The sequence below is a fragment of the Labeo rohita genome, chromosome 2 (assembly GCF_022985175.1).
Source record: "Labeo rohita strain BAU-BD-2019 chromosome 2, IGBB_LRoh.1.0, whole genome shotgun sequence".
In the NCBI taxonomy this organism is placed as follows: domain Eukaryota; kingdom Metazoa; phylum Chordata; class Actinopteri; order Cypriniformes; family Cyprinidae; genus Labeo; species Labeo rohita.
The window spans coordinates 5,513,173-5,530,655 of record NC_066870.1 but is presented as its reverse complement, the minus strand read 5'-3'; the positions used below and the strand labels follow the sequence as shown (position 1 = coordinate 5,530,655).

Genomic DNA, 17,483 nt, shown 5'->3' with positions numbered 1-17,483 from the left:
GGTTGGGAACCACTGCATTAGCCCATTGTAATGAAATTGGTCTTAAAATATTCCTTGGGTCATGCCAAGAACATAGATGCCAATTTTGGTATAGTTGGCCAAACTTCCTGTCCGCCATTTTATTTTTTACCAAAATTGAATCAGATCATCTTTGGACTGTGTTGACAAAAAGTTATGGATTTCTTGTTGATAGACAAAACTGCTTTTGTATAGCACCGGAGTCATGATGACTATGTCTGAGGCTGTATCTCTGCAAAGCTTTAACATAATGACACCAAACTTTGTGTGTGCCATTGTCACCTCACACCACATCAACTTAATAACAGTGCCACCTATTGGTCAAAAGTGATATATTCATATTTACACCATGCTGTGTTTAACATAAGCATAAGTAAATATGTTACATCTTGGTAGTAAATTAGATGGCAGGGACAAAAAAACACAACACTCTTGAACATTAGACACTATTTATTTGTCTTCCTGTGTCTGTTGACATCCTGTACAATAAAAGGCTGACAGGATAAGGGAAGGCAAATTTAATAAAATAATCTCTCCTAGATTCACTTAATTTGTGCAAAGGAAAAGTCAGAGGCTGGAAAAACATAGACTTTACCGTGAAAATGAGGCATCAACTATTTGCAGACAAACAGTTGAATTCTGACATCAGTGCAAGTCTGGACAGCAGTTCGTTGAGCCTCTGCCTCTCATCAAATTATGAAACGAGACAAAAGAACTTAGATATTATAATCACTGGTGTTACGATCGCAATTTAAACACATACTGTCTGAAACTGACCATTGCATATCCATACATGTACATAAAAAAGCTCTTCAAAGGGCATGTTAGGGGTTGAACACAAGTTAAGCTTGAGACATCATGCTGTCATTCATTTTGCCTCTAAAACAATGACTGCTCCAAAAATTGCATTGTGTGTAACTGTCAAAATGTTTTAGTGATGATTTTCTATCATACTAGACACCAACGGTTGAGTTTAAGTTGTATTTAACCCAGAATATTCCTTTTAAGTGGTTTCATTCCTTAACATTTATAAACAGCTCCACTGGTTTGACTTCAAAACGTGCAAGACTCATTTAGCAGAACCTAATTATGAAACTACACACTGAACTTGGAAAACTAGCCCTTCATCCTAAGTTTTAGGATATTCGTTAAGAGCTCTTTGAAAGAAAACGATCACAGTGAGAGATGAATAGGGCACTGTGCAGTGATGAAATTACTTACAGTAAAAACAGACAACTCTTTATATTATTAAGCATATATTTTTGAAACACAGTGTTCAAATGTGGAATTCTGACCTTTACTAAAGCACACCAAATTCAAGTAGGCAAACTTCATTTTCCACTGCAGCCATGCCTGTATAATATTGGCGTATTTTTCTAATTTGTAGAATTACTAACCACGACAACACTGATTATGCGCCTTGCGATACGAACAAACAATTTTCATTATTTTTTAGCTCCTGTACTTAGATAATTGCATTTATCTTCCAGTGCCTTGCGGTGTTTTCAAACGCTAGACATCAATCTCAGCCATTCCAAGAGAGACATGACTGACTTATGAGATGTCTAACAAGTATATATTACGATAAGAACATTAAAACTAAACTTAAAACAAAAATGAAACGCATTGATACAACGTGCGTTCGTTCTAAAACATGAAAAAGCCCTGCCGATCCTATGTGATTCAGCATCTCGTCGCTGACGATGACTTAAAATCTCCACAAGTCGGAAATGACTCATGGTCTCTAACGTTCTAGACGTCTCTCCATTTTAACCCTTCATATACGTGGTAATAATACAGAGAGCGAAACCGATGGATGGTGTAAGGATTGCTTCGTTTCTGAGGTTGGATTGCCGGTATTGGAAGACAGATGTGTGGTGTGCTGTGCCACTCTAATCCTCGTCGTCCTCCTCGTCTTCGCTGATGGCCTGTCGACGAGCGGCGTAGGTGTAGCCGGACAGGGCGCTGCTGTGATGTGATGAGGGTGAGGAGGGCGGGGATGTTTTGGTGAAGAAGGGCAGACGGAAGGTTGGAGACGGGGAACGCTCATGTGTGGGGCTGCTGCTGGGGCTGTGCCGCGGACTGATGGCCTGGAGCATTCGCCCTTTACCCTCCTTCAGCATGTGCTTCTGTTAGAGGAAGAACAACACAGAGCCAATAAGAGATCTTGAGTGGAATCAAGATATAAGCAGTATGAAATCATGTTTTTTATTTTAATTCATTCCCTTCTCATGATTTTGGACAACCTAGATATACTGTATGAGAAAATTGTGTGAAGTGTGTAAATTTTTTAATTAAAAATGTTGTATGTGTAAATACACATGCATTACCAGTCAAAAGTTTTTGAACAGTAAGATTTAAAGAAGTCTCTTCTGGTCACCAAGCCTGCATTTATTTGATCTTTGAATTTTGAAATATTTTTACTCTTTAAATAACTGTTTTCTATTTTAATAAATTTTAAAATGTAATTTATTCCTGTGATTTCAAAGCTGAATTTTTAGCATCATCACTTCAGTCACATGATCCTTCAGAAATCATTCTAATATTTTGATTTGCTGCTCAAAAACATTTATTATTATTATTATTATTATGTTGAAAACAGCCATGTAGATTTTTTTCAGGTTTCTTTGATGAATAGAAAGTTCAGAAGAACAGCATTTATCTAAAATAGAAACCGTTTGTAACATTATAAACGTATACCAAAATATTATACTGACTCGAAGCTTTTGAATGGTATAGTGTATAATATTACAAAAGCCTTTCATTTCAGATAAATGGTGACTTTTGGATCTTTCTATTCATCAAAGAATCCTGAAAAAGAATTTACTTAACTGTTTCAAATATTGATAACAATAACAATAAATGTTTCTTGAACAGCAAATCAGCATATTAGAATGATTTCTGAAGGAAACACTGAAGACTGGAGTAATGATGCTGAAAATTCAGCTTTGATCACAGGAATAAATTACATTTTAAACTATATTAAGATAGAAAACAGTTATTTTAAATAGCAAAAATATTTTAATTTTTTACTGTTTTTGCTGTATTTTTAATTAAATAGTTTCAAGCTTGGTGAGCAGAAGAGGATTCTTTAAAAACATAAAAAAATCGTACTGTTCAAAAACTTCTGACAGGTAATATAAAAGGTTGAGAATGGCAGCTTTTAAATACATAGTTCATTCAAATTAGGTGTCAGTCTTCACTTATTCACTGTTTTATCGTTGTAAGGGTCTTTTCACACAGAACACGTCTTTGTGTCTACAAAAGTGAGATGCAGCATTTTGGAATGGTTTAAAAAAAGAACACAGAGCAGAATGCCTCCTCCGCCATGTTGCCATGTCAAATAAAACCAAATAAAACCGCCTACGGAGTCTTCTGATTGGCCCACTGTTTTAGAACTGACATTGACAAGTGGCACTGTGTGTTAAAGTTGAAATTCTTTTAACTTGACGTGACGTCTTTAAAACGCGGCGATGAGCACAAGCGTAACGTTCATATATATCCATCTAGTTTGTTTACATAGAAAAACAATGGAAAAGTAGAGCACTGGAATGGAAAAACGCATTCTGTGTGAATGGCTCCTAAACCTTTTTTTTGGCCATGACTGTGTCATGTCTTACCTGTTGGTGCTTGGACACCAATAATTGCTGTCTGCAGGTGTATTTTAAATTAATAATAGACAATTTTAACTAAAATATGCAGTTTAATGCTTAAAAATACTGCATCATTAGTGTTACAACATGCTTACATTAAACTACGACTAAGAGTCACATCCCTTGTGAGCTTCACATCAGTAGTAGCTAACGAAGAGCGTTCCGACTTAGTCACTTGTGAAGTTTTGGGACAGAGTTATTGTTAAAGAAATGCCTACCAATGCTCCCTCAGGTCCAAACATCTGCAGGAAGTTGCCGATGAACTCGCGGGACTTTTCTTCCCATTTCTGGATCAGGTCAATGCTCTTCTCCTCCACCTTTTGTACAAACTCTTTACTCTTCTCCTCCACGTCCTTCACCTTCTTCTTGACCTTGTCCACACGCTCCTGAAGGTGGTACTTCTTTTCCTGTGTGCAGAGCAACTCATTGTTAGGTTGCCATATTGTAGACTGACTAAGACATTTCTGGTCTTAGTCTTTATTTAGAGATCACGTTCTACTAGTAAATGAATGAATGCTCACATTGATGAAGCTGACGTTAAGCTCTTTTGCGGTGTAGCCGCGTTGAAGATTTCGTCTGACGTAAACGTCATAATCTCGTACAATGCGTGTGATGATGTCAGAGGTGGAAATGCCCTCTGTTCGTTGGGTTGGTGCAAACATTCCTGGGGAAGTCCAAAATAAATGAAAGTTTTAAATATTCGCGTACCCGTCAAGAGCAAGGACATTTAGTTTTTTGTCAAAACATTCTCTCAAAGGATTAGTTGACTTCCAGAATAAAAATTTCCTGAAAATTTACTCCATGTGATCCAAGATGTTCATGCCTTTCTTTCTTCAGTTGAAAAAAAATTAAGGTTTTTGAGGAAAGCATTACAGGTTTTTTCTCCATATAGTGGACTTCAATGGGATGAAGGTCCAAACTGCAGTTTCAATGCAGCTTTAAAAGGCTTTACACAATCACAGCCGAGGGATAAAGGTTTTATCTTCTCTTAAAAACGACTTAACACATTACGTAGTGACACTGGAAAGGTCACACATGACCAGTGTTGGGCATGTTACTTCATCGGATGCAAAGTTCACTTTTTCATGTTGTTTGAACATTAATGTGTGTTGGCAGTGTATGTACAAATCTACCCTATAATGATAAAAATCCATGCAGTGGTTTTTAATTAATCTGTAAAAATAATATCCCCTTTTACAAATCGAGCCATTCTCAGATGCCTGTGGCGTCACACACACAGAGGCCGCTCCCACAATAGTTGATTGACATGAGCATCTTACCTCAGATCAGCTGTCACAGTCCGACCTCAATTGTTTCGATGCCGGAGCAGGGATGTAAATTAGACAAGAATATCTCAGATTGAGTGATTGAGGTGTTGTGTTGCTGGATGTAATAATCAACATAGTGGTCGTCATTTACATCTGAGCCGCTGAAGATGCAGTGGATTACGTTTGTTTGTGAAGGGAATGCGCTTCCCGATCTACATATATCCGTCTATGTTCGCGTGAATCATTTGTGATCCAGCTTCACTTACAGCAGAAGTGAGTATAAAGGTTTTTTTTAATGAATCTTTGCAATCACCTTTCCTAATAATGTGCTAGTTAGCAAGTTTAGTGGCTAAACGTGGCTAAATGCGGCAAAAGTAAACAGGCTCGTCACTCCACAGAGAGAAGAGAGGGGCGGGGCTAGCATAGCTCATTTGCATTCAAAGGAACAATCCCTCAAAATGGGATGATTTTGTTTATTTTGTTATTAAAAAGGGTGTTGTTTTACACTACCATTGAGAATTTTTAACAAAAGTATATTACAGACATTTTATTAAGACCCTAAAGAATCATATCAACTTGTGGAAAATGGGCATCCGACGACCCCTTTAAAAAGTAATTAGTAATAGTTGCTAGTAACTTCTCACAAATAGTAACTGAGTAACTGCGTTACATCATCATAAAAGTAACTAATTACCAGAAAAAGTAAATATTGTGTTACTTTTTATTTAAAAATGTTAAAATATGTCAAATAACTTGGATGCCCAATATTACACATGTTAAATGAACAAAACATTGTACACAATTCTACACTACTAATGTTGCTGTAGGACAATGTGAGAGACACCTTCCAGGGGCTAAATATCAAGTTATTGGGGTAATAATAAACATCCTACTGCACGACCTCACCGGTGTGGTTGGTCTTGTTTTTTCTTGATGACCGTGAAAAAGTATATTTCGAAAAAATATTTCGGCATTTTTAATCGTACAGATAAGGTTAAGGTATCGCAACTTTTATTTGTGTATAGCAATAAAACAATGTGCTTTTGTAAAATAAAGAAAATAAAAAAGGTGCGCTCTCTGCCGTCTTGGTCTCTGTCACCTCTCTTCACAGACACGTAAATAAAACAATCTGAATTTTAGCGATCATCTACCTTAAAGACATATATATGTATAGAAAGCTTGAAATGTCTACTTCTAAATGAAGTAAGTCACGTTTTATTTTCTCTGATAAAGTAATCTGCATAATACCAACACGAGCTCCAGTTTTTCTTGTCTAAACTCATTAAATCTAATGTAATCAAGCCCACGAGTGGCCCTGCTTTTCAAATGTTAAACATCTACATGAGATGCGCGGACAAGTAGGTAAATGCCCACATCACATCCATAAACAAACGGGATCATTCATCAAGTTTATCTCGGCTACTTTTCGTTTCTGGAAGAAGATGCACTGAGAGGAACAAGCCAGAATTTACCTCAGAAGAAGAAACCAACGTGATGTGATGCAAAGCAGGTCCGGCTAAGAGAGAGAGCCTACTCGGATGAAAACCACTTCAGTGAGCTCAATTATAGTAACACCACATTTTACTGTCAGTAACGGTAACGGCGTTGTAAAAAGTAATGCTGTTAGTAAAGCCGTTTATTTATAACGCTGTTATTCCCATCACTGTGTGTGACATAGGCGGAAGTACAGACCCAGTGTTTACAAAGTGAATGTGCAAAGAAAGTCAAAAAAAGGTAAAACAATGATGGGTTGGAACTTCTGCCTACGTTACGCATGACCTTTCCAACATGACTACGTAATGCGTGAAGTCAAGCTAGTGCAAGGCAAGCATTTGTGGTTTAAAAAGTAAATAAATTGTTTTGTTTTTTGTTTCATTAGATAAATACGCTTATTCCTCGGCTGAAATCGTGTAGAGCCCTTTAAAGCTGCGTTGAAACTGCAATTTGGACCTTCAACCTGTTGGTCACCATTAAAATCCATTATATGGAGAAAAATCCTGAAATGCTTCCTCAGAATCCTTGTTTTCTTTTTTTTTTTGACATGAACATCTTGGATGACAGGGGGTGAGTAAATTATCAGGAAATGTTTATGCTGGAAGTAAACTAATCCTTTAACCCAGTTTGTTACTCATTGACTACTAAAATTCAATTGGTTTATCGCCTTTAAAAGAGTAAGCACTGAACCTCTCAGGCACCACAGAAACATTCAACATGGTTCACTCAGATCTGTTAATCTTTCCAGCTCAACCAATAGCAAGAGTTTGGAGGCGTGGCTAATGTAGCAGGCTGAGCCAGATTCATTTACAGAAGTGCCAGCCAAAATTTAAAGACTTACACAGTGGAACAATGGGGTAATACAATGGTAAAATCTGGAGAAGTTTGATGGAAAGTTTGGGTGTTAATCAAGATTTAAGTGGAATTTCATCTTGACAGGTAAGATGATCTCAAGTTTTGCCACACGTTAGCTCTACTGCCAATCCCTAGATAAAATAGTAAGATAAATAAAATATGCTTTGTTATTGTAATGCCACAAGGTGACACTAGTAATGCAGAAACTGCATATTTCACCTTTAAATTAGGAAGTTCTTCATTGATTATAGTTCATACTCTTGAAATTTCAAATCCAAAGATTGATTTCTGCATCAAAAACATATAAAGGTCAGTTTCTGAAGCGGTTATCCTCACCTGCTTCTTTGATGTGCTTGTAAACATCATCACTGTCAGCTGAGGAGTATGGGATATCATCATGGGCCACAAAGTCAATCTTAGGCAAAAAAAAAAAACAATCTTTCATTACATAAGGACACAATTATTTGGCTCACTGCTTGATTTTCACTTCACGTTCTTCCTCCAATATTTATGTATGAAGAGTTCAGATGCAAAAGCCTCTAAATCCATCTGACGTTTTTTTTCTTTAAAATGAGCATTTCTTTCTGGCTACTTTGTATAGGTTTCTATGTAAGTACTGGTACTTCTGATTGGGCTGATGCTGGAATTTAACGAGTTTGAAGTAAAAGTATTTGATGGACGTATAATATGTGTCAGGAACATTCACTCAGTATCATTATCTCATTTTTGACCGAGATGGCTTTTAGATGGTTTTGCATCTGAACTCTTCATATATAAATACAAAGTTGAAGTCAAAAGTTTACATACACCTTGGAGAATCTGCAAAATGTTTATTATTTTACCAAAATAAGGGGGATCATGCAAAATGCATTTTATTTTTCATTTAGTACTGACCTAAACATTTCACATAAAAGACGTTTACATATAGTCCACAAGAGAAAATAAAAGTTGAATTTATAAAAATGACTCCATTCAAAAGTTTACATACACTTGATTCTTAAAACTGTTGTTACCTGAATGATCCGTAGCTGTTTTTGTTTTTTTTTAGTGATAAGTGTTCATAAGTCCCTTGTTTGTCCTGAACAGTTAAACTGCCTGCTGTTCTTCAGAAAAATCCTCCAGGTCCCACAAATTCTTTGGTTTTTCAGCATTTTTGTGTATTTGAACCCTGTCCAACAATGACTATGATTTTGAGATCCATCTTTTCACACTGAGGACAACTGAGGGACTCATATGCAACTATTACAGAAGGTTCAAACACTCACTGATGCTTCAGAAGGAAACACAATGCATTTAGAGCCGGGGGGGTGAAAACTTTTAGAATTTGAAGATCAGGGTAAATTTAGCTTATTTTGTGTTCTGAGAAACATGTAAGTATCTTCTGTAGCTTATGAAGGGCAGTACTAACTAAGAAAAATATTTAAGCAAAATAAGAAAAATGTACACCTTAATTTTGTTCAAACGTTTTCACACCCTGGCTCTCAATGCATCGTGTTTCCTTCTGGAGAATCAGTGGGCGTTTGAACCTTCTGTAATAGCTGCATATTTTATTTGTGTATAGCAACAAAATACAATGTGCTTTTGTAAAATAAAGAAAATAAACAGGGTGCGCTCTCTGCCGTCTCGGTCTTCGTCACCTCTCTTCACAGACACCTAAATAAGTCCTCAGTGTGAAAAGATGGATCTCAAAATCTCATGAACTCATGGACAACTATTACTAAACAAAAAAACCCACAGCTGTGAATTATTCAGGTAACATTAAGAATCAAGTGTATGTAAACTTTTGAAAATTTTGAATTATTTTCTCTAGTGGATTATACGTAAACATCTTTTATGTGAAATATCTTTTTCAGGTCAGCACTAAATAAAAAATAACATGCATTTTGTATGATCCCTTGAACATGAACATTTTGCAGATTCTGCAAGGTGTACGTAAACTTTTGACTTCAACTGTACGATGAACTACTCTTCAGTTCTCTCTTGTCTTACCCGATGCTTGGTGAGGAACTCTGGTGTAAGAGTCCATGGAGCATTCCGGACCACCTCGTCCACATAGCGACAGTGACTGATCGCATCATAGCGCTCATCCTCGTTCATGACAGTGAAGCCTTTTAACTTGTGTGTGAGGTCATCGCTACACACTGCAGAAAGGCACGAGAGAGAGGCGCTAAATACAGCACTGACATTAAGATGGTCTCTGTGCTAAATGATCAGAATGATAAACAGTTCAATAACTCTATAGACACTATACGCTCAGGACTCTTTAAAGTTGAAGGGCTGAAGCGGCTCAGGATTACTCACCACCTACAATAAGATGAGTGTTTGGGAAAAGGCATTTAGCCTGCATGAGAGCGCGGGCATGTCCTGAGTGGAACATGTCGAAGATGCCATCAGCGTACACCCGCACAGGCCTGTCGGCTGAACACAAAAAGAAGGATGTCAGCTTTTATGGGATGAAGGGAACTACTTTATTTAGACACAGATTTCAAGTCAGTATAATGAGTACAATTCCTTGGAATTCTAAAAATGTTTTAGATATAAACATCATCATTCAGAAATTAGATTTTCTTTCTTAAAGATTTTTGGTAACACTTTACAAAAAGGTGTCATTGTTAACATTAGGTATTGTATTAACTAACATGAACGTAGAATTAACAATACATTTATTACACAATAAATCTTTGTTAATGTTAATAAAAATACAGTTGTTCATGCAATGAATTAACTAATGTTAACAAACACAACTTATGATTTTAATAATGCATTAGTAAATGCTGAAATTGATATCAACTAAGACTAACAAATACTGTTAACTAATTTAGCTAACTAATGTTGACTAATGAACCTTATGGTAAAATGTTACCAGATGTTTAAATTAAGGAATTAGTTTTATTCAGCAATGATCATTTCTTTCTTCTGAACTTTCTATTGATAAAATAATCCTGAAAAAAAGTGTCCATGTTTCCACAAAAATATGAAGCAGCACAAGTGTTTTCAGCATTGATAATAAGTATTAGAATGATTTCTGAAGGATCATGTGACATTAAAGACTGGAGTAATGATGCTGAAAATTCAGCTTTGATCACAGGAATAAATTACATTAAAAAAAAAAACTGAACGTTACTACAGATTAAAATATAAACATCCTAAACACAAATTCTAAAAAATTATACACTGCCACAGCCAAAAATATTGTCACAGTTACATTCTTGTCAAGCAATGCAACATAATGCATATATAAAACAACATATGCAACATATATGCATTTCTTTTAGAGATCCACAGTATATTGTCAATATTTTGATTATCAGCCACTACTGACATATTTTAGTAAACTTTTTTGTAAAGAAAAAGCAGAAGAGATTTGTGATATTGATGCATCAATCATTTCTTTGGTTTGTTGAAGTGATTATGTCTCAGTTGAAGCTAATGAACTCTTTTAACATTTACAGGGTTCTCAGAAGTTGGGTAAACTTTTATAGTGGTGAACAGAGACTACAACAAATAATTTTTGCATTCCTATTTACCTCAATAGCAATAAAAAAAAGGAAAAAAAAAAGCATCTTGATTACACTGCAACTTTGTGTTTGTGTCTTGTTTTCTAATACAAATATCTAAACATTAATGAATCAAGTTACTTGAGAAGCAAAATGACATAAGATATTAAGCCTTATTTTCTGAATGTATACAAATTTTGTTAGTTTTTGCCTAAAACACGAAAAAATATTATGGTCAGAAGAGAGAAAGATGTCATATTTGCCATCAAGTCCTCTGCTGTTGTCTTAGAATGTCTCGCGTCAATATTAACTAGTATTCTCTAACTATTGCCAAGGTAATAAAAAAATAAAGTGTTAAAAATGTACATTACATTTTTAAAAAATAAAATATATAAAACAAGATTTAAAATGTTAATAACAATGGAAAGGTGTCATTACAGGTGTCATCTGCATGACTAAAACCTGAAATTGTAGAAAACTATTTACACTAGGGTTGTGCCGATAGATGTCCGGTTTTACTTTCACTTATAATATCGATCACTTTAGGAGAGGATGGAAAAGGGGGGCACAGTAACTCGTTTTGGGGGAACGGCCCCCCTTCGCGCCGCAGACGTGTGCAATGTAAACAAGGGGTAAGAAATTGATTCATCATACAGTAATGTAACTATTGTATTTACTTATGGTACCAGGAGTGTTTTTTTTAAGCGCATAAACACACGCTAGACTAGGCTAGGCTAGTCAGTGATAACGTTCTTTGCTCGTTTTCTGTAGCCTTAACTAAGGAAATGTAAGCATTAGTAACTTACAATCTTTCTATTAAATGGTTTTCATGTTAAACACAAATTAAGTCATACTGAAAACATTAGGCTGCTTTTAGCCTTAAAGTGCTCCTATTATGCCTTTTCAAATATGACCTTTCATGCACTGTCATGTAGCTGTATGTAAACATACTACACACAACTATCTGCAAAGTTGTGAAGCCAACAGTGCATGATAAACAGAGTTATTGCCTATTAAAAAAAAGAGTCGGCTCACAATCGCCTGAACGAGTCGTCAGGAATTCGAATCTTATTTTGTTACGGCTATACGTCACAAAGTAACATATTTGCATAATCCCCGCCCACGTTCTACGTTGCGAACAACTTGCCCGCCCACAAACACAGAAAAATTTACATGTGGTTTATGTCATGTCGAGAAGATGCTGTATCCTACGCTGTGAGTAAATTTGTTTTGTATTCACTTTCAAAATATAAATCTACAAAGACTGTATTTTCTAGTGATCGCTCAAAATACGTAGTTGTGTATGTTATGTTAAGGTAAAATCGATGTCATCTTTTCTATGTATTGACAAGTCTCCAGGGCTGTCATTCAGTTATGGCAATGGGCGTTTTGTTTTCTGACACGTCTTGTAAACCAATCATCTGACCAATCACAGCAGTGAGGGATTACAGAAAGGAGGGGTTTAGAGAGACTGATTCTTCGAACTGCTTCGCACAAATCGTTTACGAATCATTTAGAAATTAGGTCAAATTATATCTATTTTTGGAGAAAACTAAAGTGTTTTTTGATCTTGCATGCATGTAAACCTGTTTTAGGAGACTCATAGATGTTCCAAGATGTTCATGTCTTTCTTTCTTTAGTTGCAAAGAAATTAAGGATTTGAAGAAAACATTCCAGGATTTTACTCAACATAGTGGACTTCAATGGAGATCAACGGGTTAAAGGTCCAAATTGCAGTTTCAAAGGGCTCTACATGATCCCAGTCAAGGAATAAGGGTCTTATCTAGCTAAACAATTGGCCATTTTCTTGAAACAATACAAATTTATATACTTTTTAACCACAAATGCTTGTCTTGCACTCGTAATCACATTGGAAAGGTCACACATGACATAGACAGACGTACCAATCCAGTGTTTACAAAGCAAACATGCAATGAAAGTCAAATGCAAAAAATAAAACAACAATGTCGGACGATTTTAAAGGCTGAGGAGAAAATGAGATGTTTTTCACCCAACCCTACCTTTTTGAACCAAAGTATACAGACAAAGAGCTAACTGCGCGTGACCTTTCCAAAGTGATTGCGCATTCGCATTGCAGAGCTGGTGCAAGACCAGCATTTGTGGTTAAAAAGTATAAAAATATGAATTTTTTTAAGAAAACGACTGATCGTTTCGCTATATAAGACCCTTATTCCTCATCTGGGATCGTGTAGAGCTGTTTAAAGTGGTTGGCTACCATTGAAGTCCACTTTATGGAGAAAAATCCTGAAACGTTTCCCTTAAAAAACCTAATTTTTTTGCGACTGAAGAAAGAAAGACATGAACATCTTGGATGACAAGGGGGTGAATAAATGATCAGGAAATGTTCATTTTGGAAGTTAACTTGTCCTTTTATCATGGTTAAGACAAAATGGATGTAATATGGTCAAAAGTCAGTCTGTAATAAGCTTTTTGGCCTTTCTGTTTCGAAATACATGTGTGGATACAATGTTGAAGCAATGCAAAAATGTTGCAATACAAATACGCATTATTTCTGGCCAAGACTGTATATAATGGCCAATGACTCAATCTAAATCCAGTCATGCGGTCAGTGAATGAAAGTAACACATAGCGTGTGCATATCACAATGGGTGTGTGGGAGGAATTTGCTACAGAGGGCAAATAACCTACGTGGAGTGCCTTTGCGAGCTTCCTCCATGGTGACGCGCTGATATGGCTTATCTTCCATTGACTCAAGCTGATCTGCATACGGAGCTGGGTATTTCAGACCCTGAGGGGCGAAAAGAATCACAGCTTTTGGGCTCAAATACCATCTCTCGTCTGTATGCACGCTTACACCTTCATCTCACTCACCACTGTGCATCGCTTATACTTTAGCGGTTTCTCGCCTTCCTCTGCCTCTCCATTTGAACCTTCTCTCTTTCTCTTCCTGGACAATCGTGCTGAACCGTGGGCCTCCATTCAGGCTCTGTTGAAAGCTACAGAAAAAACAACAGGAATGATGATCATGATTAAAAGGCATTTAGTTGTACACAAGTTCCTTGGGGCACAAGAAAAATCCAGAAATCAATGGCAGTATAACCTCACATATTGCAAAGAGTATTTTGTAACACTGAGTTGCAGAAAAGATTAAATATCGCTGTGTCAGAAGAATTGGCTGTGGTGCAAACTATTCGACCATGTTGAAGATAAATGTCCAGATGTCCTTCTGATCTTCACAGTCTAGGCTAAAAGGGATAAAGAATGTGTCCAAGTCCAATATGAAATGAGAAATTACATTTTGCATAAAGAAAATAAAGCCCATTTAAAAGTAAAAGTTTCCCCCCTCCACCAAACACCTATTGTTCTTTGCAAAAAAAAAACATAATGACAGCATTTGTTGCTCTGATATCTTTAATGTAATTTAATTTAATTTAATTGCAATACTTTTCAGTATTTAAATGTTATTTTTATTTAAAAACAAACATTACTGTGTATCAACAGAATGAATTTACTTCCTGGCTAAAAATAGTGACATTGAGATGTTGAGAATTTGAAATTTGGTTTGTGTTAAGTATTTGAAACATCCTTCATTGCAATTAAAATGAAGGCAGAATACAAATAAAAGGTTTAAAGTCACAATAAAACTGAAATAGTGTTTACCGGAAGATTAAATTATGACATTTCCATTAATTACAATGTTAACTTGAAAAAAGAAACATGCATGGATAAATTACTCACAATAAGATTAATAACATTGCATTTAGAAAAATGACTTTAATTTTCTTAATATCAATGAAAAAAAAAAAATATATATATATATATAATTTTTATATATATATAAAAATTGACCCTTATGACTGGTTTTGTGGTCCAGGGTCACACACACACACACATATATATACATATATATAAATACATACATATATATATATATATATATATATATATATGTATTGTTTTTTGTTTTTTGTTTTTTAAATCTGATTTTGGCTAAAATTCTGATTTTGATTTTTGGCTAAAATTTGTGCAATCCCATTTCTGCTAGATATTTAAAAAAAAAAAAAAACATAAATAAAAAATAAGTCAGGTAACTGCTCAGAAATGCATCAGTAAGGTACATCTCACAATTAAATATAAAAAAGCTGAATTAAAATTAAATTAAAATTAAAAATTGCAAGAAATAATTATGAATTGTGACACATAAACAAAAAATCATCCTGTGGTGGAAATAGGCATCCATAGAACTAAGACATTTCTTCATGACAAGAAATTTAAATATATATACAGTCATATGCAGTTAAAACTGCCAAACCAAATTTCATACAAGTCAACCATAACAGAAAAAAGTACATTAAAATAGAAACTGGGAACAAGCCTATGGAAACCCTTCCTCATTCCAAGCATTCCTTCATCTATACACAGAGCCTTAAGCCTCATAAGGGTGAATGCATGAGTGAATGAAGCAAAAGTTGAGGAATGTGACCTGGACACAACATTACATCCATTATAACACTTATAACATAAACTAAATACGACACTACTTAGACATCTGGCACTGATAACAAACTAAACTAAGGCAAGATCATGTTTCAGAGCACACACTTGCAGTGGATCAGCACTTTAGGTTATAATACAAACATAATCCTATTATTTCAGTCTAATATCTAAAAGCACAGAGTCTGAATGATTCCTCCCAAGGGTTGGAGCACGCACACTATTGAGTGCAATCCCAGCTGTGCGAGTGTGTATATATATTGCAAGCGTAACAAAAATAGTAATTAGTTCAGGGGCAACCGTTATAATACTCCACATTCCTGCCATGTAATGCAATGGATTTCAAGTGTAAGAGCTCTGAGATGAAAACACTGGAGGAGGATTTTTGACACATTATGATATAACAGTGGGAGTGTCTCAGAATGTGACAGTAGTTCAACTATTTAACCAAACAGCTGATAAATACAATGTTTTGTAGCTCATTAGACGACACATATGTCAAGCAACTATACTAGTACACTAGTTGGTTCTTGTTGATTATCTTTATGACACAGTTATAGACATGAACACTCATTAGCAGCTTACCCTTATGTTTTAGTGCAGTTATTCGCCCAGATGGTGTTCAAGGGTCTTTGAAGGTTTGTGTTTCTGTAGGTCGAAGTCTGACAGGAGTCGGAAGTGTCTTGTGATTTAAATGTCTCAGTGTTCGTGATCTCAGACCTTCCGATTTGACAGGAGTCACAAAAGAGACTGGGATCAACTTAATTCGGTTCCAAGATGGCAGCAAAACCATGATGTTTCAAAATAAAAGTCCCACCGTCGTCTCCACAAAGTGTGACTATGGCAAGCCGTTTTAACATTTAATCTGTAAGCCGTACTATTGTCTATTTTAATTCTACTAGTACTTCTTTTTTACATACTAGTATCTGTTTTGTTGAGTACCAGAGATGGGAAGTAACGAAGTACAAATACTTCGTTACTGTACTTAAGTAGATTTTTCTGGTATCACTACTGTACTTCACTATTTATTTTTCTGACTACTTTCTACTTCTTACATTTTCAAACCAGACTCATTATTTTAGTTTTAATCAGCATTTGGTGAAATCACCATTTAATCAGCAATCACCATTCGATAACAAATCATAGATCATAGAGGCAAAACTACCGACTTGTTCAGGACGTCAAGTGCAGGTCAGTTTCATCTGTAAACAGGCTGCTAAGAGCTGCTAGCAGTTTAATGCTTAAACTAGATGAGTAAAGTTTGAGAAAAAACTTTAAGTTGGCTTGAGAAAGCCTAGCCTGAAAATTTGAAACAGTCCTAAAAGTATGAAAGCAGCTAGCATGATTTAACACATTGCTGACATGATTTAACATGTTGTTAACATGTTTTAGCATGATTAGCTCGTTGCTTGTATTTTTATAGGCTGATTACAATGTTGTTAGCATGATTAGCATGTTGTTAGCATAATTAGCAAATTGCTAGAATGTTGTTAGCATGATTAGCAAGTTACTAGCATGTTTCTAGCCTGACTAGCATGTTGATAGCATGTTTCATGCATGATTAGCATGTTTCTAGCATGTTTCTAACATGGCTAACATGTTACTAGCTTGTTGTTAACATGTTTCTAGCATGATTAGCATATTACTAGCATGTTGTTAACATGATTGGCTTGTTGCTACCATGTTACTAGCATGTTTCTAGCACAATTAACAAGTTATTAGCATGTTGTTAACATGTTTCTAACATGGTTATCATACTGCTAGCATGATAAGCAAGTTACTAGCATGTTGCTAGCATGATTAGCATGTTACTAGCATGTTGTTAACATGTTTCTAGTATGATTAGTATGTAACTAGCACATTGTTAACATGATTACCAAGTTATTAGCATGTTGTTAGCATGATTAGCAAGTTACTAGCATGTTGTTAACATGATTGGCTTGTTGCTACCATGTTACTAGCATGTTTCTAGCACAATTAACAAGTTACTAGCATGTTGCTAACATGTTTCTAACATGGTTATCATGCTGCTAGCATGATTAGCAAGTTACTAGCATGTTGCTAGCATGATTACCATGTTGTTAGCATGTTTCTAACATGGTTATCATGCTGCTAGCATGATTAACAAGTTACTAGCATGTTGCTAGCATGATTAGCATGTTACTAGCATGTTGCTAGCATGATTAGCATGTTACTAGCATGTTGTTAACATGTTTGTAGTA

General features: G+C 35.6%; 1 protein-coding gene across 1 annotated transcript; it reads right to left on the bottom strand.

Moving 5' to 3' along the window:
- Nucleotides 1-450: 450 nt before the first annotated feature.
- On the bottom strand, nt 451-16,043 carry pcyt1aa (phosphate cytidylyltransferase 1A, choline a). Its single transcript, XM_051094294.1, has 9 exons — nt 15,847-16,043; nt 13,639-13,763; nt 13,456-13,555; nt 9,590-9,706; nt 9,278-9,429; nt 7,625-7,703; nt 4,193-4,335; nt 3,890-4,078; nt 451-2,147 (listed from the first exon to the last, which is right to left on the bottom strand). The coding sequence occupies exons 2-9, from the start codon at nt 13,744-13,746 to the stop codon at nt 1,911-1,913; spliced, it is 1,125 nt and encodes a 374-aa protein (XP_050950251.1). The 5' UTR covers nt 13,747-13,763; nt 15,847-16,043; the 3' UTR covers nt 451-1,910.
- Between the last annotated feature and the right edge of the window lie 1,440 nt (nt 16,044-17,483).